This window comes from Equus caballus, chromosome 20 (genome assembly GCF_041296265.1).
Source record: "Equus caballus isolate H_3958 breed thoroughbred chromosome 20, TB-T2T, whole genome shotgun sequence".
Lineage (NCBI taxonomy): Eukaryota > Metazoa > Chordata > Mammalia > Perissodactyla > Equidae > Equus > Equus caballus.
In genome coordinates this window covers 50,881,625-50,903,108 of record NC_091703.1, presented here as the reverse complement: position 1 = coordinate 50,903,108, position 21,484 = coordinate 50,881,625, and the positions used below count along the sequence as shown (strand labels likewise).

At 33.0% G+C, this 21,484-nt stretch overlaps 1 protein-coding gene across 4 annotated transcripts in view; it reads left to right on the top strand.

Annotated features, from left to right (window-relative positions):
* The window catches only part of MMUT (methylmalonyl-CoA mutase), a 30,943-nt gene extending 9,459 nt beyond the window's left edge, over positions 1-21,484 (top strand). For 3 of the 4 annotated variants that reach the window (XM_014734211.3, XM_014734210.3, XM_001502799.6), the window contains exons 4-13: positions 243-400; positions 2,120-2,291; positions 3,816-4,064; positions 6,485-6,596; positions 7,683-7,798; positions 9,746-9,861; positions 11,421-11,552; positions 12,721-12,868; positions 16,600-16,767; positions 21,142-21,484. In XM_014734211.3, coding sequence (XP_014589697.2) covers positions 243-400; positions 2,120-2,291; positions 3,816-4,064; positions 6,485-6,596; positions 7,683-7,798; positions 9,746-9,861; positions 11,421-11,552; positions 12,721-12,868; positions 16,600-16,767; positions 21,142-21,270 — 1,500 coding nt within the window. In that variant the 3' untranslated portion in view covers positions 21,271-21,484. 4 annotated transcript variants of the gene reach the window in all.

Below are 21,484 nucleotides of genomic sequence, written 5' to 3'. Positions count from 1 at the left end.
TTTTCCGCTAGAAAAGCAAGGCAGGTACAGTCCTTACGATGGTTCATTGAATCAGCCATTTAAATTGGAAAATGAATTAACTGTAACAAAGTAAGCATTAAATATTTTCAGTTAATATTATGAATTACTTAGTATATCTGAGTTGAACATCATTTTAAAATAATGTTGTCTTTTAGAAAACAGTTTTAATAGAACCTTTTCATATTTTTATTCACTGTTGTGTTTTTTATCATTTTATATAGCACATGCCAAAATTTAATTCAATTTCAATTAGTGGATACCATATGCAGGAAGCAGGGGCTGATGCCATTCTGGAACTGGCCTATACTATAGCAGATGGATTGGAGTACTGTAGAACTGGGCTCCAAGCTGGCCTGACAATTGATGAATTTGCACCACGGTGAGTAAATTAAACTCATATCGCAACATTAAGAAAATTCATAGGACCATTTTATGAGTGTAGAGGAAAATGTATTGTTAAAATAAATTTGTATATATAAATGTCATACTGGATTTTCTTATCTTTTATCTGAGTGGTAATGGGAGAATAAACCAATACTGTTTATAATTAAAAATCAGAATTAAGTTTGACCATACTTCTGGGTAAATTAGAGGAATCTTGTCTTCTGCTATTCATAGAACACAATTGTTAAAATAATATTAAAATGTAAACATAATGTTTTAGACAGATTTGCTTTTATGCTTTTAATTTTTCCATTTTAAAATACAGAAGTTATCTATTGCGTTTTATTTTTTTCTGTTGCACTTATGTAATATAAATGTTTTGGAATACATAGTGCTATTAAGACATTTTTGTTTCATAATAGCGTTTTCAGAAAGTCATATGAAAAATATGGGAAGCTTAAATGAAGTTTATGAAATGTTTAAATTTGGGGGTCACAGATCAGTTGGATGAGCAATCACTTGCTAAGCTTTGCTCTGGGCCAAGCACTGGCTCATATGCTGGGAATACAACAGGTGAAAAACATGGCTTCTGAGTTTAGAGTCTGGGAAATACTCCTCATACCAGGGGCTGTTGCATACTTATTACAACAGCAGTTCTCAAAGTGTCGTCTCAGGACTCCTTGGAATCACTATAACGCTTTCTGAGGTCTTAGAGGTCAAAACTGTTTTCATGATTATATTAAGATTTTATTTGCCTTTTTCGCTTTCATTCTCTTAAGAGTGTACAGTGTTTTTTCCGGATATGTGATGTTGCAACAGATTGAATGCAGAAGCAGTATGAGACTCCAGCTATCTTTCCTTAAGCCGCACATTAAAGAGGTTTGCAAAAATGTAAAACAATGACTCTTTTATTATAATTTTTTTTATTTTAGGAAAGTGTCATTTTTTTCATAAACATGTACTTATGTTAACATGTTGCAGATATGTTATTTCTAAATCAATTAATATATAAAATATTGATAGAGATTATTCAAATAAAGAAATGTTCTTTGGGATCTTTAGTAATTTTTAGAGTGAAAAGGGATCCTGAGACAAAAATATTTGAGAACTGCTGTGTTAAGAACTTCTTCCAAATGTATATCAAGAATTTTTATTAATTTCTTTACTTTCACATTGTTTCATATAAGGGATCACAATCTTTGTGCCTTTAGATGCAGGCAAGTAACTCTAAATGTGTACAGGATATAAGATAAAAGGGAGTAGTGGGTTTGGAACAATTGGAAAAGTATATGCCTAGACCAAATACATGGGCGTTCTTTTAAACTTTCTGGCTATCCAAATAAAGCACGTTTGTGGTTTTATTCCTTTGTAGACGACCTCGCCTTTGTTTATTGTTGGAAATTTTTTATTTTTTTAAGAAAGTGAATCATTTTTTAATTGAGGACATAAGAGGAGCTTCTTTCGTAAAGAAAACCAATTGTAAAGTGAATAATTTTTACCTGAAGCAAATTTCTTCTGTAGGCATGGAACTGTACTTTTATATTTTAGGTTTAAAGTTACTGAAGTATATATGCGTTGGTTTTAATTCAAATTAAGTTGTTTGAAGTTAAATTCTGGACATTTTTTGTTTTTTGTTATGTGATACAATTCGTTTTATTTTCCATTTTATATTGTTAAGTATAATCAAATTCTGGATTTAACATTACTATTTTAGGTTGTCTTTCTTCTGGGGAATTGGGATGAACTTCTATATGGAAATAGCAAAAATGAGAGCTGGGAGAAGACTCTGGGCTCACTTAATAGAGAAAATGTTTCAGCCTAAAAACTCTAAATCTCTTCTTCTGAGAGCACATTGTCAGACATCAGGATGGTCACTTACTGAGCAGGTATGTATATAGTTTAAAGTGGGGAATTTTAATAAGGTCATATGTTTTCTTCTAAGCAACATGGCACAGTCAGGAAATAGATTTAAGAACTTATCTGCTAATATTTGAAAATCATAATTATTCTGAAGTGTAGTGCGCACTTACGTTTGTTTTTACACATAATAAATGCATAGACTTGGCTCCCTCTAGTGGTTAAGAATATAAAATCATTTAAATCTTAGCTTACATGTAGTGCTGTTTTGCTCTTTTAAAAGTAAAAAAATATGTGATGAGGAAGAAGTACAAATCATAATATAATTAATATTGTCTTAAGTATAATTAATATTGTCAAATAATTCTGAGTTAAAATTCTTAAACTGCCTAATTAAAATTTGGTTTTATGCTTTTGTACTTATGTTTTTTATTATAGTTGTGTATTTAAATAAGCATGCATGTAAGCAGACCATTTAAAAACTATTACTTGGGTAATTTATTTTAATTTAATTTCATTCTCTTAAAAATTGTGTGGTGGTGATCTTTTTTTACATGTATTTTTTTTACATATTAAATTTTTTTGATACATTTAAAAATAATTTATACCTTTAAAGTTACATTGCTTTTAGACATTTAAAAGTGAATATAAACTAATATACTCCGTAGTAAGTATAACTTCATGTCCTTATAAATAGAGAAATATAAATTTCAGGGTTGGAAGAAGTGTTAATAATCATTTTTGTCTTAACCTCCTCAAGAGCTAAGGAAATTAAAGTTCAGAAAGGTCCAATGACTTTTCTAAATCACAATTAGAAATCAGAACCAAGGATTTTTATCTTACAGCCCCTGTTCATTTGTTCTATTAATCATTTATTAATAAATCATTTATGGAGTACCTGTCTTGTCCACATCTTTGTATTAGATACTTTGAGGTATACAAAATAATTAGGAGATAGTGAATTATGAAATGAGGGATGTTATAATCTAAGTAGACAATGTATACATTTGTGTTACCCTCATAGAAGATTATTTAGACAATACGAATGTAAGCACAACAAATATTTAATATTTCAGGGGATTATAGGAGGCAGTATTTTTTTTTTTAAAGATTTTTTTATTTTTTTCCTTTTTCTCCCCAAAGCCCCCCAGTACATAGTTGTATATTCTTCGTTGTGCGTCCTTCTAGTTGTGGCATGTGGGATGCTGCCTCAGCGTGGTTTGATGAGCCGAGCCATGTCCGCGCCCAGGATTCGAACCAACGAAACACTGGGCCACCTGCAGCGGGGCGCGCGAACTTAACCACTCAGCCATGGGGCCAGCCCCAGGAGGCAGTATTTTAGTGCCTAAGCACAGATTGGATACTTTGACTCTTAATTCTAAGTCTGGCTCATTTACTAATTTGTCTAAATTTCTTTGATATTCTGAAGCCTACGGTAGACATTGGAAAAGAAAGTATGCAGCAACCGCTGCTTAATCGTATTGTCTTTTACAGCTGCAGTGTATGTCAACTGTTGCCTTGTTTTGTTTTTTGTTTTTCACTAAATGTTTTAGGATCCTTACAATAACGTTATTCGTACCACAGTAGAAGCGATGGCAGCAGTGTTTGGAGGGACTCAGTCTTTGCACACAAATTCTTTTGATGAAGCCTTGGGTTTGCCAACTGTGAAAAGTGCTCGAATTGCCAGGAACACACAAATCATCATTCAAGAAGAATCTGGGATTCCCAAAGTGGCTGATCCTTGGGGAGGTTCATATATGATGGAATCTCTCACAAATGATGTCTATGATGCCGCCCTGAAGGTAAGTTTCTCCTCTTTGAAACTTTGCTTTCAAGATTTACAGGTTTATAAAGATTTATAGGTGTTTTGATTTATAAATCAAATCATTTATAGATTTGTATCAAGATTTATAAAATGTTTGAGAGAAAAAGGGAATTTTAGATTTGGCTTTATAGTATTCAAAACTGAAACAATTTAAAAACGCATTTGTATAAAAGTATTTTATTCAAAGGGCTAAAAAGACAACTAGTATTAAAAGGCTTATAACAAAAAAGCAACAGTCCTTTGTCCTCCACTTGTTTTTTTCCTGCTTCCTTGAGTCAGCTACATCTTTTTTATGTGTTTTTATCTCCATATTTTAGAATAACACGTATTTACTATTTGTTCTAATTCCATTAATTTTAGACATGCTTTATTGCTTTGTTAGTCTGGTAGTTTAGTATTTTAGCTGATTCTTAGCCCTTCTTTCTCTTGTCCCATACTACCAATATGATTATATCTCAATATAAATCCTTCCTGAAGTCCTCTTATGTTCTCAATTGATTTAGACTGGTTCCCTAGACCCCTGCTGTCCTTTGACTTCCCTTTGCCAGTGTTTTGGGAATTCTTTTCACCACTGCTCTTTTGAATCTGTATCCTGAATCCTGTGTCAATCTCTGTTGATTTGTCCCTTGTTATTAAAGTACATCTCATAGGAACCTCCTAAAAATGGTGCATGGGAGGTGAATTATTTGAAACTTTTGATGTTTGAAAATGTCTTTATTCTACTTTCCTATTTGATTGATAGTCTGATTAGATGTGAAATTATTTTCATTTGGGAGTTTTTAAGCAAATTGGTAATCATTGATCTATTTTTTATTCTATTTCCAATATTTCTGTTCAGAAGTCTGATGCCATTCTCACTCAGGATCTTTCTTTCTGAAAATTTCAGGATCTGTATTTTTATTTTTGTGTTGATATGCCTTGGTGGGTGTATATTGTACTGGACCTTTGGTGATCATTTTTCATCTGGCCCTTTTTTCGTATTCTCATAGCTCTGGGAATTGTCTTGTATTATTTCTTTGATAATTTCCTCTCTGCCATTTTTCTGTGGTTTCTCTTTCTAGAACTCCTAGTTATCATGTAGGGACCTCCTTAAATGATGCTCTGTTATTCTTGTCTGTTCTATAATGTATCTTTGAGTTTTTGTTCTATTTTCTTGGAGAGTTGTCAACTTTATCTTTCTACTTAAATACTAAAATTCATATGTCATATCTTTAATTTCTAAGAGCTCATTTGTGTTTTTTAATTTTCCCTCTTGTATGTCACACTCCTTTGTTTCATTAATGCAGAATCTCTTTGTGTTTTTCTGAGGATGTTAGTTATTTTTTTTTAAGTTTTCTGTTACATCTTGTATTGCCTCTGTTTCCTCTGTGTGCCTTTTGTCTTTAGTTTTATCATTCAGCTTGTAGGTTTTTATTTCAGTAAGACGTCTTACCCTTGCCTCTCTCTGTCATTACCTCTAGTTCATTTTCTGCAGACAGTAAACTTTGGTTCTCCTGACAGAATGGAAGATGGGTGGTTGCAAATTGTTAAGTACTCACCCTCTTTTTAGCTTCCTATCTTACCCTTGGTTTCTGTTGAATCCAATACAGATTCTTCTTTCTTGAATTATTCAAGGGAAAGCAAGTTTGACCTTGTTTCTTTCTGCTAAGTCATGTACCATTCCATCAACCATTTTCCACCATCTCATTTGTATGTGAGGCTGTGATTCAAGGTTAAGATGTTTCCTGGTGTCAATAAAGACGGAGTTATAACATTACTCTGCTGCTCAAATCAAAAGTAAAATTGCATTTTGAAATATACTTTTTAAACTTTTTAAAGAGTTTCCTTATATAAACATGAAAACTTTATTTGTGTAACTAAAAATGAAGCTTAGAAATTGACGTTATCTTTTGTTTTCCCCCAAGACTTGAGTGAGAGGTTTTATGTTTTCCAAAATATACTTGTTTGTTTTACTGTTGTCTTTCCAAGTAACTTTAAACACAAATTTTTTTCTTTTTTTTTTAGTTGAGATGTAATTGATATATAACATTGTATTAGTTTTAGGTGTATAACATAATGATTTGATATATGTGTGTATTGTGAAATGATTACCAAAATAAGTTTAGTTAATGTCCATCACCACACAGTTAAAATTTTGTGTGTGTGTGTGATGAGAACTTTTAAGACTTACTTTCTTAGCAAGTTTCAAATATACAATACAGTATTGTTAACTCTGCAGAATTTGTAGTTAACATACTTGATGTTAACTTAATTCTTTTTTTATGAATCATTAAATTTACCACTGACATAGTTTATAATTTTATTAATATCAGTAATTATGTAACATAACAAATTTGTATAGTTTATAAAAATATTTTTACATTCTCTTCTAGTTTTATTAATCTGTTTTTGTTTTAGCTCATTAATGAAATTGAAGAAATGGGTGGAATGGCCAAAGCTGTAGCAGAGGGAATACCTAAACTTCGAATTGAAGAATGTGCTGCCCGAAGACAAGCTAGAATAGATTCTGGTAAGATAAAGTGAAAAAGTTCATATGTGAAATTCAGTATTTAAAAAGAAATATTAATTTGCATTTGAAGACAACAGATACAGTTAATAAAACAAAAATAATGAAAAAATGAAACTTGGGTAAAATGTTTCTCATCTATATCCATCTGTCTGTCTATCTATCTGTCTGTCTCTGGGTTTGTAGTTTTGCATGCATGCATGTACATGGCAGGCATATGTACAAACTCTTTGTGGAAGTATGCCCACTGTGTACATGTACTTGTGTGTGGGTGGGTATCGCCAACATTTTGAAGATGACATTATTATTGGTCATTGTGCTCTGCATGGGAGTATTCATTCATTCATTCAGTCAGTCAACACTTTTTTGGTCTTTAATATTTGAGACACACTGCTATGTCTGGGCATACAACTGTGAACAAGACAGGCATGATCTCTGCACCCATAGAGCTTACATTGTAGTAAGAGAGAGAAAGAAAATGAACAAATAAATAAACAAAATAGTTACAGATTGTGGTAAGTTCTATGAAGGAAATTAGAAGGATATAATTTCCTTCTGGGGCAGGGGTGGCAGGAGGTCTTTAGATAGAGTGATAATCTGGTAGTCTGAGTCAAAATATATTCTTTATCGTGTTAAAAAAGTGTCTTCGTAGTTTTGATTTATCACTTAGACATTCTAAAAGTATTTTTTTGTTTAAAAGCGATTGGCTGTAAGAGAATTCAAGAAAATATTAGAAAACCTGTTGGATGTTAATCCTCTGCTTTATAAATCTTAGATGGTAGCTGCTATTAACTGTTTTAATTTTGCAGTGTTAGAAGAGGGCTTCTCAGAAATTCTGGGAAAGCATATAGTTTGGGAGAGTGACAAAAGTCTTCCCTTACAGAGATTCTGATATATATCTGTTCCTTCCACTCCCACTCCCATTTCATATTGGGATTTGCTGTTCTATATTGAAGTTCATTAAGAGTTAAGAATATTACTTAAAAATATTAAAACTTATAGGGAAAATACCTGATGATCAGAGCATTACCATTACGCAATTATTTTTGAAGATAATCTACATATTATTTTCCTCTGGGAAATTAATAGGTTCTGAAGTAATTGTTGGAGTAAATAAGTACCAGTTGGAAAAAGAAGAATCTGTGGATGTTCTGGCAATTGATAATACCTCAGTGCGTAACAAGCAGATTGAAAAACTTAAGAAGGTAATAATAGCTATCATTTTTTGAGTGCTTTCTGTGTTCTGGGTACTGGCTAAGCCCTTACATTGTCTTGCTTAATTCTTGCAACAACCTTATGAAGGGGGTATTATTTTCCAATATTTTGCAGATAAGGAAACTAAAGATAAGAGAGATTGAAAAACTTGCCCGAGGTAAATAATTAAACAGCCAAGACTCAAATCTAGGTCTGTTGACATTAAAAGCTCATGTTTTAAATCATGATATCTGCCTCTGTGAAATGTATTAAAAACCACACCATAATAATAATACCTCCCGTAATTTACAGACTAAAACTAAGGCTTAGGTGATTATATAATTCAATCAAAGTTAAAAACAAAATAAAGTTCAGAGTCAGTATTTGAACGTAGAACTTCTGAATGTAATTTATTTCCACTTGACTATGGTTCTTGAAAATACTGTAAAAGAATCATTTGCTTTCTCTTTATTTTTTAATTCAAATGTATTTTGTAGTGTTTTAGTAAGTAACAGTTTATAATGAACTATATTTATTTTGATTGAAACTAGAGTAGTGTCTTTCTATTTTATTTCCAGATGATCCAAAGAATATGAAATACTAGAATAGATAAAACATATTCTTACTGTTGTAACCTGTATATTTCTATTGAATGAAGCTACCATAGTCTCTGAATCTCTGGCTTTTGTAATTACCACTATTTCCAAGGCAGGAAACTTGAAATTTCTTAATGGTTCTTTTCTGTTCACTTTCACTGTGATTGTTTAAAATATGACTTTTTTCTCTCTCAGTTCAAATGTTCTTTAAGAATCTAATAGACTGTCCAGTTAGATTGAATGTGTAACTATCGTCTTCTGTTTTTTTTTTTCTCCCATTAGAGTTAATGGCAGATGTTTAATGATGTTATTTCCTCTTCCACCCTCAACCGGGAGATAACGACTCTTCTCTCACATTTTGTCATTTTTTGAAAGGCCCTATTTAAGACGTAGCATTTTATTTTTAGTGATTACAATATCTCAGTGTTTAACATTTGGAAAACTCCTTTTCTCTCTTTTATACTTTAGGTTCTTATTAACTCTATATCCTCGCAGCTTGAGGGGTTCCATTTACTATAAATGATGATAAACCTTCTTTGAAGCAAGAGAGAAATTCATTAATGATAATGGAGTTAGGTTTTTCCTTGCCCTTAATACAAATTTTCTGTCCCACCTCTGCTTATAGATACTATATGATTTTAGTGGCAACTTGAGGAGTATCATATTTTAGACTCTTTTACAGTTGGTGAAGACTGTAAAAAATTGGATTTTAGTTAACTTTGTTTAGGCAGGATGTTAGTGGAGAAGAGTAGAGCTAGGATCTGAGGAAAGAAGTTTTTGACTATGCTTTTCATTGTCTTTCTCTATCACAATATTTCTCATTGTCTTTGTCTCTCTCTCGGATTATTTTTAAATAGAAAAAATGGCAATATACATACGTATTATTACATATATTTAGTTAGCTAAAGGAAACTTAAATTATAACTAAAACATTCTCTAAGTTCTAATCTATTATTTTTTTCTTCCTTGTCGCTATTTGTCTTTATTCTTCAAAATTCTCCATATTCAAGATCCATTTATTTTTAACATCTTGCTACATTAGAAATCCTAAGGAGCATGTTACTACTTGGGAGGGTCAGCACTATTACTTATTATTGCCCTGCTTGTTTTTGATTTATCAGGGTTACACAGAATTTAATATTGTTTTAGAAAGTCCTTAAGTGTTTGTTGAATGAGTGAATGAATAAATTAAATATATATCAGACCTAGGATACGTATTATTCTTTTCTTTTTTTTTCTTTTATTTTTGAGGTTAGGATTATGGAACAATTTCCATATGATGTATACCAGAATCTAATCTCCTGATCTCTGTTTTATTCTCTATTCATGTAAGTTGTCCCTTTTCTTGACCTTTTCCATTAGGTCAAATCCAGCAGGGATCAAGCTTTGGCTGAACGGTGTCTTGCTGCACTGACTGAATGTGCAGCCAGTGGAGATGGGAATATTCTGGCTCTTGCAGTGGATGCAACTCGTGCAAGGTAGGGATATGTAAGTTTGCGGATTTCCAAATACTAAAAGTTGACCAGTTTAGCTTTTCAGAGTGTACTTAAATGAAAAGTTGATCTGGTAAACCATGTGAGCCCAAAACAAAATATTGGAAACCAAAATAAAATTAATTCTTATTTTTCTTAAACATCTGTGCATTTAAAACATTCATATATTTTGAATGGAGTGTATTAATACTTGTGTATTTCCCTGTGGCTCAGGACCCTTGACTCTATTGTAATGAATCCATTTCACTAATTTGCGGGTTTTAGTTTGATGTACTTTCAAGTCTAGGGAGACATGATTATATTGGATACTGAGCAAACCTGCCCTTTGTCCAGAGGTGGACAATATCTCTGCCTTCCATTCACTACACAGACATCTTTGAAAAGTTAGTCAAAATAAAGGACAATCAGTGCTTTGCCTCAAAGGACACGCAGAAAAGCAAGTGATCCATGGAAACTTTTCCCAGTATATGATAATGTCACTAAATAAATTATTTTTGCTTTTCTTATTTATTGCCTAATATAATGAACTTTTTAAAACATGTTTTAAGTGCTTAAGGGGTAGAGTAAGTAGTATGTGGGTTAGTTTTTTTTCAGTTTTAATTTCTTAAAAAAAATGACATGAGTTCTCTGCTTAAAATACTCCAAGGGTCTCCTTTTCCTTTTAAATTAAAACTTAATCCTACCATGGCCTGCAAGACTGTGCTGGATGTGACTCTTGCCTACCTCTCTGACCTCATCCTGCTTCCTGGATTAGGCTGTGTCCCCAGTGTCCTCCTTTCTATTTTTAGAACACAAAGCATGTTTTCCTTCCTCTCAGCCTTTGCGTTTAGTGTTTCCTTTATCAAACACTCTTCCCCCTTATGTTCCCTTGGGTTTCTCCTCCTCATCATTTAGATCGTAGTTCAAAAGTTATATCTTGATATCTCCGATATCTGTAAAGTAGCTTTTCTAGGCAGCCCATTCCATTTTGCCTATTTTAGTGTCTTCATAGTACTTATTACCACATGAAATTATCTTATTAATTTTTTTGTTTGCTTGTGTACTCTCTGTGTCCCCTGACCAGATGATGAGCCCTGTAAGAGCAGGTACTTTTTTTTCAGTCTGATTTATCACTGTAGCTCTGCTGCCTACCCGTGCCTGACCTGTATCAGGTGCTCACTAGATGTTGAATGAATTAATAAACAAATGGCTGGAATATGCTAAAAGATTTACTTTTTATCAAAAAGTGTCAGTCAGAATCTTGTTCTTTGCCCATTCATATTAAGTGGTGAGTTATTCAGTAACCTATAGACATTTGTCTATTTATAGTTTTTTGATTAACAAATGTTGAAAAGAGATTGCTGTGTTTAAAGGCATCCAGAATCATCTTTTCATAAGTGTTCTGAAGAAACATGCCTTCATGAATGTAATAAAAAACATTTAGATTTTTAGCAGCCTATTTTTTACTTAGGTAAAGCAGATGTCTAATTGTGTTGAATACTAAGGTGAATAAATATTTTTATCTCAAATAATGATGTTAACAGAACCTCCATTTAATATTTTAGATGTACAGTTGGGGAAATCACAGATGCCTTGAAAAAGGTATTTGGTGAACATAAAGCGAGTGATCGTATGGTGAGTGGAGCGTATCGCCAGGAATTTGGAGAAAGTAAAGAGATATCATCTGCTATCAAGAGGTAATATGTGAGACTTTTAAACCAGAATGTCATCTTTTCTGTTAACACAATCCTCATAAATCTACTGGGGGCTTGATTTTCTCACATACCACTTGGAAAATATTTGATTGACTTTCCTGTTAGTCTATAGTTTTATGAAAATAAGATTATGAACTTTTACCATAGTCCCCTGTAGGAGTTTCTCACTTCAAACAAGTGTTTGTTTAACTAACACCGGTATTGCTTCATATCCTCCAGCTAGGTACATTTCAATCTCTTTACTACCGTACACTTTCATATTTTCTTAAGTTTATTTACATTGTTTAATTGCTCAAATAATTGTGAAATCTTAATTTCCTATTTGAAAGTAAATATTTGGTTGCCATCTATGCATAAATTAAAATCAGTCTTCACTGCACTGACACTGAATAACACTGTCAAGTATGATTTGGAAATATAAATTAATATAAATTGATCCTGCTTCTCAAGTGTAGAAGGTAACTTCCTGATGATTTGTTTTCTCAACTCTTGTAATAAATTTCCCACTAAGAATTTTATGTCACTCCTTATAAATGAGAGAAATATCAAAACAGCTAAGGTGAAAGTTATCAAAATGGAACATTTTTTTTCTTTTAACAAAAATGAATGTGCCTTTTCATGTAGGGTGTAAATTTGTTAATTAATTTATTGATTAGTTATTTTATTGAGTAAGCAAGTACTTTGGTTATACATCACTATAAGACACCACATTGCAGTCAGCTGGGGGAGTTCACTCTTGTGAAGGGTAGGTGAGATATGGACAGTTCAGAACAGCTGGTGAGTCACATATGTGTATAAATAACTCTGAAAGGCACCTGTTAGTTTATATTGAAATATTTCTGCACATTGTACTCTGGAGACTGGCTTAAGAAAGTGAAAAGTTGTCGTATTCTCATCTTGCTTCACTGAGATGTTCTCAGTGTTAGGGGCTTGCAGGTTTTGCCCTCTTTCAAATTTTCCTCTAAGAGGGAGATAGTAAACATATTCACACTTTAATGGAGTTCTCAAAGTAAAATAGAGATATTAACAAAGTATGAGTAAACAAATTAGGTGTTTTTAAATAAACTTGAAAGATTTGCTGTGAATATAGTTTTTATATTTTACTTTTGGACAATTAATATAACTTACTGTATTTAAAAATGTTCCTTAGGGTTCATAAATTCATGGAACGTGAAGGTCGCAGACCTCGTCTTCTTGTGGCAAAAATGGGACAAGATGGACATGACAGAGGAGCAAAAGTTATTGCTACAGGATTTGCTGATCTTGGTTTTGATGTGGACATAGGTCCTCTTTTTCAGGTACTGAAAATTGTTAGGGGAAATTTCAAAAGTATGTCATAAATTACTTACATTTAGGAAAAATAGTAAAAAGATGATAGAACAATTTGATGTTTTTAAATTTGTAAAAGAAGAACATGAATTCAACAAATTCCCTAATTTATTTTTGAATGCATATAATCCAATTATGATAGAAATAAGAATTAAATATAATTCATGTTAATACTTGTTACTCAGATTTTGTAAAAATCAATGTCAGTTCTGAACTAAAACTTTTATTAGGCTTCTGAAACTGAAGTTTACTTTCAAAGATCTTACTGTAGTATTTATTTGAGAGTTGGCTAACATTTTATGGGAAAGATAGCCTACATTGGGTTGATGGAAAATGTGTTGAAAGGGAAATCAAGCATCAGAGTAAGCTCAATTCGTAATTAGATTTTCTGTTTTGTTACTCTCTAGTAGCATTTTATTTAATCGCAGAATATTGACCCAGCAGGAAAATAATTTGTTGGAAGTAAATGAAGCTGAAATTCACTATAGAGTGATAAAACATTAACCATTTACCGCAAAAAAATCTTTAGCTGAGGAGTACATTGTAATAACTTATATTAAAAGCTTTATCCACTACATGTTTATTGATCATCTACCACATGCTAGGTTCTGAGTTGAATAAGATACAATTTCTGTCTTCAGGGAAGGTTACAGGCCCCAACACAGAGAAATTTACTTACCAGTAATCATAGCAGAGTAATAATTACTGTAATTAAGTTTGGACAAGGAACTTGTCCCAGTATCCTAGGAACTTATGTTTGAGCTGTGCCTTTCAGAAGCCTGGTGAACATGGCAGGGAAGGGCATGCTAAGAGGAAGGGTTGGCATGAGCAGAGGTGCAGAGATATAGAAGACATGATGCCTTCAGGTAACTGCAAGAGGTTCGGTGAGATCCAAATACAGTGCTTGGGACGGTGTGTAGATTAAGATGAATAGCCTTATATTCCATTCTAAGGAGTTTGAACTTCATTCCAAAGGTGTTTGGGTAGAGTGACACAATCAAATTTATACTTTAGGAAGCTCACTTTCTAGTAAAATCACTTTCTGAAGTGGGTTCAGAGGAGCTGCGACTAGATGCAAGGAGTCCAGTTAAGATGTTCAGTATTTGAGTGAGAAACAATGAAGGCCTTAAACAAGGCAGTATCAGGATCTTACCAGAAACAAAAAGTTAGCTAGGATTTTGGAGAAAAATTCGTGAAGGGGCTATTTTACAGATAGGCAGGCAGGCTTAAGAGAACCAATTTGTGCAACATTCAGATGAAGATGTCTATACATGTCTGGAGCATTGGAGAGAGCTTGAATCATAGACAAGGTTTTGATACTTATCAGTATATAAATGGTACTTAAAACCAAGAAAATGGATGTAATTTCTCATGAAGAGTATATGCAGCAAGGTGAGAACCTGAACATTAAAAGGAAATAGAGGAGAAGGAAGCAGCAAAGGAGTGAAAGGAAATGGGATGAGTAGTGGGATAAAAACTAAAGAGAAGAAGAGTTTCAAGAAGGAAGTACTATTATTACATACTACGGATAGGTCAACTGAGATGAAGACTAGAGTAGTCATTGTATTTTCACTAGTAAAGAAGTAAACTTCCTGAAGAGGCCTAGCCTTTGTAGAGTCTCCCATGAGTTTTCCCTTTTTGAATTTTTAAATATTATTCTAGAGAGTCTAGTGGAAATTGTTACTGTAAAGAGTTAGCCCAGACTTCTAGAGATATGTCCTTGAGCTGTGTTGGTAGGTAAATTCATAAATGTGTTTAGAGTCTTATGTATTTAAGGTAGGTTTTGTTAAGAATCTCAAATAGATTTTGGATTAAATAAATATATATTTAAATTGCTTTCATTCCTCCTTTAATTTGAATACTTTCCCATTTTATTTTTTTACTTACGTTCTATTACCCTTTTACTTTAGTTTTTTGTTTAAGTAGTGATCGAATATAATGCATTTCCAATTTTTAGTAGTTAGCGTTTGGGAAATATTTTTTCATAAAATGAGAGTAATTTTAAAAAAACTCTTGTCAGCTATTGGCAGCTAAAGAATTTTTCAAAGAACTGGAAGTTTATTTCCTCATTACATCCCATCTATAAAAATATAATTTGCCTTTGGTATCACCAACTCTATTAACATAATACTGTGTCATTTAAAAAAAGACTTATCTGTGGCTGAAAGTACAATTCTGCAGTTCCCTGATGACTGATTTAATCAAAATTAGATCTCAAGTTTTAAATTTTCAACATTTAATAATGTAAAATACAGTTTCATTTATATAAGCATAAAGCATGGAACTGAATTGTTTAAATAGAATTTTAATCTAATAAATTTTGGTAACATGGATGGTATGAACGACAAATCCTACTTAAATTAATTACCTTTCTTACCTTTAAGAAATCAATAGCAAGAGGGCCCGCCCCAGTGGCCTAGTGGTTAAGTTCAGTGCGCTCTGTTTTGGCTGCCTGGGTTTGGTTCCAGGGTGCCAGACCTACACTGCTCTGTTAGTGGCCATGCCATGCTGGTGACCTACATACTAAAAAATAGAGGAAGATTGGCATGGATGTTAGCTCAGCAAAAAAAAAAAAAGAATAAAGAAATCATTAGCAAGAATGTGCATGTTTTTTTCCAAGGTTTCAATTTTATTTGTTGATATTTTTCACAGACTCAAGGTTTTACCTATATGCTGTATGACTTACCTAGAGATCCTCTTGAGTGTGGCTCCATTATCAAGAGTATAGAATCTTTTTGTTTCCACATTAAATTATGAGCCTAAAATCTTACAAAACTCAGAAAATTCACAGATTTTAATAAGTTTTTTATGCTTATAATTGTGCAGTGATTTCTGAGGTGGCCTCATCCTTCCCAAATTTCTCAATTTACATTATAATTGTTACAGTTGGAAACTTGTAGGCATCTTTTATATGGAATGATGTAAATACACATAAAGTATCAAAGCAATGTCACAGACTCATTGCAGAGAATGGATGTGATCTTGGGTAACTCAGTTCATGAAATTGTCCTTTCTGATTCTGTATCCCAAACTGGCTGAGTCCAGTTAACAAATGAGAAACACACCCTCCTTGGCATCATCCCTTCTCTTGTTTATGTACTCGTCTGGGTGCTGTAGCCCCCTAACTAATTTCTAGAGTTCTCACAATGTTATTTTGGTCCATATATTGCTGTTAATTCAGTGTCTCTGTGGGAAAATAAGGTCTTGGAGCTTCCTAGTCCGCCATCTTGTTAGCATCACTCCTTATCATTCTATTTTAAAACTGAAAGTTTACTTTTTCACATTGCATTTTATGTTTAGTCTTTTACTTCGTCATAGATACTATAACATGTTGCCTTTTACTGCATAACCACTCAAATCTTGATAAGAAGACAACTGATGTATTTTTAAAAAATTACAATGAAGAGATAATATAGTTTGCTATATTTCTTCTTTATCTTGAAGATTCTTTGGGGAACTATATTTTGATGTAACTTAAATCTAATTGATAAATTCTCGTGCTAGAAGCAAATATAGTGCTGTTTATTGCATCAGTTGGATAAGTTGGTGTTTATGGTTTGAGAATAATAAAATATGAAGTTATTTTCCCTTCAATATTTTTAATGAGGAAAATCTTGGAATGTTGATTAAATAGATAAGATGTTTAAAACACTTTTTTGGAATACATGATAATTTGTCTCTTTCCTTTCTAATTGTTCAGACTCCCCGTGAAGTGGCCCAGCAGGCTGTGGATGCAGATGTGCATGCCGTGGGTGTGAGCACACTTGCTGCTGGTCATAAAACCCTGGTTCCTGAGCTCATCAAAGAACTCAGCTCCCTTGGACGGCCAGATATTCTTGTCATGTGTGGAGGGGTGATACCACCACAGGTATTTTTCATCTCCTATATTTTTCTAGTTCAGTAATGGGAATCCTGAGTAACAATAGCTTATATGTAGTTCTTTAATTTACTGTGCACTTTTACTAAAGATAAATTTGTTGTAGATTTTGAGCCCAATTATTTCCTGGTGATTTTACCAAGTAAATTCTATAAAGTGCAAAAGTGGGCAATGTTGTTTTCTATTCAAGCTATATGTAATTCATTATGTATAGTTTAAACACTTTACAAAGCTTCTATGAGGGAATTACCTCCTGGCAAACTAGTAACCTAGATAGGGATCTACTTTCTTCATATTCAATAAGCAGTGATAGAGAAGGAACAGGATAAAAGTAATAAAATTTCACAGCTGGAATAGAGAAGAATGGTAAACACACAGTGCCTGTATCAACTCCTTGCCAGAGAGAAAGTGAGCACTCCTTGTCGCGCTAGTCCTTTAATTAGCACTTGACAGCACTTGCTTCTGTTGTAACTACCTTGTCCATATCTGACTCAGAGTTGTATCAGTTACATGGACCCATAAAACTGCTTTTTTATTAAGGCTAATCTGATTGAGGTATAGTTTTCTTAGAGACAAAAATATCCTAAATGGGATTTTAGGATGGACATAAATGGAATTAGCCTGTCTTGAAAATTATTGGCTGAATGGGGAAGAGGTGGATTCTTGAACAAAAATGTGAATCCTCTTAGGAAAGGAGAAATGGAGGCTAGGTAATAATCAATGTTGTCAGTGAATTTATTAATGGAGTGAGGGGACACCGTCCGCATATTACCGTACCTATCAGTTGAAATAATTAGTTATAATATAAATTGGGCCTAGTTCCAATCCAACTTTGAATTATATCAAGTTTTCTTTTTTTACTGAGAATGGAAAAAATATTGAGTTAGAAGAACTATAGAGGAGATTGCTCTAAGTAAATGATTTATAGATGTTACACAGGCCTAACCACTACAGCAGGAGTGTCTCAGCGAAATGTGATCTTGTGCCCAGTCTACAAGTTTTTTCCTCCATTACAGCTCAGGATATAAAATAATGATGTTATGTACTAGTTATAAATGAGAAAATACATATGTATGAGGTTGTGAGATTCATAATGTGGGGCCAGCACGTAAACCTATATTATTTATTCTTTCTAACAACACAGTACTTAAGGTGATATAGTCAAGACAACTGCTTTTGTTAACCTACTTGCCTATTATTTTCATAAATATAGTTTACTATTCGGGAATATAAAAGGCTTTTATTCTTTTATTGCTGTCTATCTATGGAACACTTCTATCTATATTGCAGTTTTAGAGTCTATAATATCTAAGCTCTTGGGCATGATATTAAAATTTAAGAACCAAAATAATTAAGCAGCAGAAAATATTGGAATTAAAATATGAGTTGAGAAAAAGCACAGGCCTATTATATAAGTGAGCTGACATTTTCAAGAAATGTATTTCACACAAGTTGTAGTAACCCTCTGGATATTTGAATTACTTAGAACATCTGTAGGTGTTTTCCATACTTTTCCCCCCATAAGTTTAAAGATTAAGGATCATTTTCTATAATGGCACACTTGTGTGTTAATATGGGTATCCTTTATAATATAATTATAACAGTCAACACCCATGTATTTTTCTCATAATTTGTTTGCAGTAAATATATAACATGTTGCTATTATTCAGCTGAAGGTCACTTAGACTTTAAATTAGAAAGCACTAATACGTGATAGTTAAACAGATTTAGCCACCGCCATTATGAAGCTTACAGTTTCTGCAGCCCACTTAAATAAATATGGTCTGTGCTTGCCAGTGTGTGTTACTACCGTCAGGATCTTCTAACCCTCTTAATAGCAATGGCTTCCAAGTATTTTAGGCAAGGTTAGCAGCCTCGAGGTCTACTTCCATCATGAAGCAGCCAATCTGGTATGCTTGGCTCAGCTCAGTGGAGGATATTTTATAATAATAACTTTTTATTTGGAAATAATTTCAAACTAATAGATAAGGTACAAAAATGAAAATAGTACAAAGAACACTTGTATACCCTTTACTCACTTCACTTATTTCTGACATTACATCCCCTCACTGAAGTACATTTTACAAGGCTTATGTAAAGCTTAGGTAAGTCAAGAGCTTTCTTCAGTTGCAGCATTTCACAGTCCCCTCTCAGCTGAGTCCTCCATTCCTAATCTGTAACTCAGAGTCAGAACAAATGGTACACAGCATTATTAGGAAAGATAGACGGAAATAACCTATCAATTTGACCATCTCCATTTTGACGATAATTGTTATTACACATTTCATCAAATTTTCTTATGAACTCTTAAATCTATAGCACCTGCCCAAGAACAGTGGCACATTTTGAGCGCCTTTATGTGTCAAACGCTTAAGATATAAAGATTAGATGTGATCTCTGCCCTTAGAAGTTCACAGACTAGAAGGAGAAAAGTTCAATAAGATGTGTTAAATGCCATTGCAGAATTACAGTATTACAAGAATATTACAAGGAAATAATAGAGACAGAAAAGAAGTAGATGGGGGATAATTAGCATGATCATATAATTTATCATACAAATGTGATCACTTTTGAGAATGAAAATGGGTGCTATTAAAAAGGGTGCTGCAAAAAACAAACAATCTGATTAAAAAATGGACAGAGGATCTCAATAGACATTTTCCAAAGAAGACATTCAGATGGCTAACAGGCACATGAAAAGATGCTCAGCATCACTAATCATCAGGGAAATGCAAATCAAAACCACAATGCGGTATCACTTCATGCCTGTTAGAATGGCTGTTATCAAAAAGACGAGAAATAATAGTTGTTGGCAAGAATATAGAGAAAAGGGAATCCTTGTACACTGTTGGTGGGAATGTAAATTTGTACAGCCACTATGGAAAACAGTATGGAGTTTCCTCAAAAAATTAAAAAATAGAACTGCCATATGATCCAGCAATTCCACTTCTGTGTATTTATTCAAAGAAAATGAAAATGCTAACTTGTAAAGATATTGCACTTCCATCTTCACTGCAGCATTATTTACAATAGCCAAGACTTGGAAACAACCTAAGTGTCCATCGATGGATGAATGGATAAAGAAAATGTGATATATATTTTTGAATAATAAAATAGTATTCAACCATAAACATGAGTGAAATCTTGCCATTTGTGACAACATGGATGGATCTTGAGGGTATTAAGCTAAGTGAAATAAGTCAGACAGAGAAACACAAAAATACTTTATGATCTCATTTACATGTGGAAGAATAGATTGATGGTTGCTAGAGGTAGGGGGTGGGGTATGGATGAAACAGGTGAAGATAGTCAAAGGTACAAACTTCCAATTATAAAATAAATAAGTCATGGACGTGTAATGTCCAGCATAGTGACTATAGTTAATAATACTGTATTGCATATTTAAAAGTTACTAAGAAAGCATATCTTAAAAGTTCTCAAAAGACACACAGAATTTTCTAACTATATATGGTGATGGATGTTAACTTGGATTTATTGTGATCATTTTACAGTATGTGCAAACATTGAATCATTATGTTGTATGCCCAGAACTAGTATAATATGTCAGTTATACCTCAATGAAAAAGAAAAAAGACTCATAAAAAGAAAAAAAGGGTGCTGCAACAATAAGCAACAAACCAGAATGTCCTGGAATATGTGATCACCCTAGTGGATGAGGATCAAGACTTTAAAGCATGTCCTAATCTGGATACCACAGTACAAATATTCTAATATTAAACAGACTAAAGCTTCGAGCAGTACTTGTGCCCTGGGAATCTTTTCACTCAAACTTAGACTATTTAAACTAAACTAACAAACACAGCAGCACCAATAGGGAATTTTAAAAAATGAGCTAATCTTCATTTATAGAAAATCTAATTCCATCATAAAGCCAAATTCAAAGTACCACCATTCAGTAGCTGCAGAAAAAATACCTTGGAGAAAATAAATAACCTTGTAAACTCAAAGCTATAATATGATACTCAAAGCTATAATATGATACTCAATTTAACACAAATAATGACAAGTCGTGAAAATTTAGGTGAAAAAAATTATGGTTTAGGGTTCAGAAGATCTCAATCGGTGGGCCATAAAGCTTGCCACCACACACACAAACAGTAAAACACTGGGGTATTTAGAAATTGGGCAGAGTGTGTTTTGTTCTTTTAATGACTTGGAATGTATGGGTGATCTAGTGGCCATTAGTCACAGTCCCAACCTAGGAAGATTTTTAGCCCTAAATGCCAGTGGTGTACCAGTTGAGAAAGTTTGGGGCATTAGGGACAAAGAAGAAAGGACAGCCTTCATTGTCCTTGAAATTAGAAATATTGTCTCTTCTATTAATTAAACAAATTCTTTCAACAGGATTATGAATTTCTATTTGAAGTTGGTGTTTCCAATGTATTTGGTCCTGGGACTCGAATTCCAAAGGCTGCCATTCAAGTGCTTGATGATATCGAGAAGTGTTTGGAAAAGAAACAGCAATCTATATAACATCTTGTTTTTGATTTAGCTTTCTTTTTCTAAAATATTCTTTCAATGATGATCAAAGAGAATACAGCCATGTCTTCAATTTAATTCAACTCCTGATAATGTGCTTATCTGAAAGCTTTACATTAAAAAGCTTGATTTATAAGAATGTTGTCATGTTATAAGTGTGATGTACAGTTTCACTTTAAAAATTAAAAAAATGTATCCTTAAAAAAAC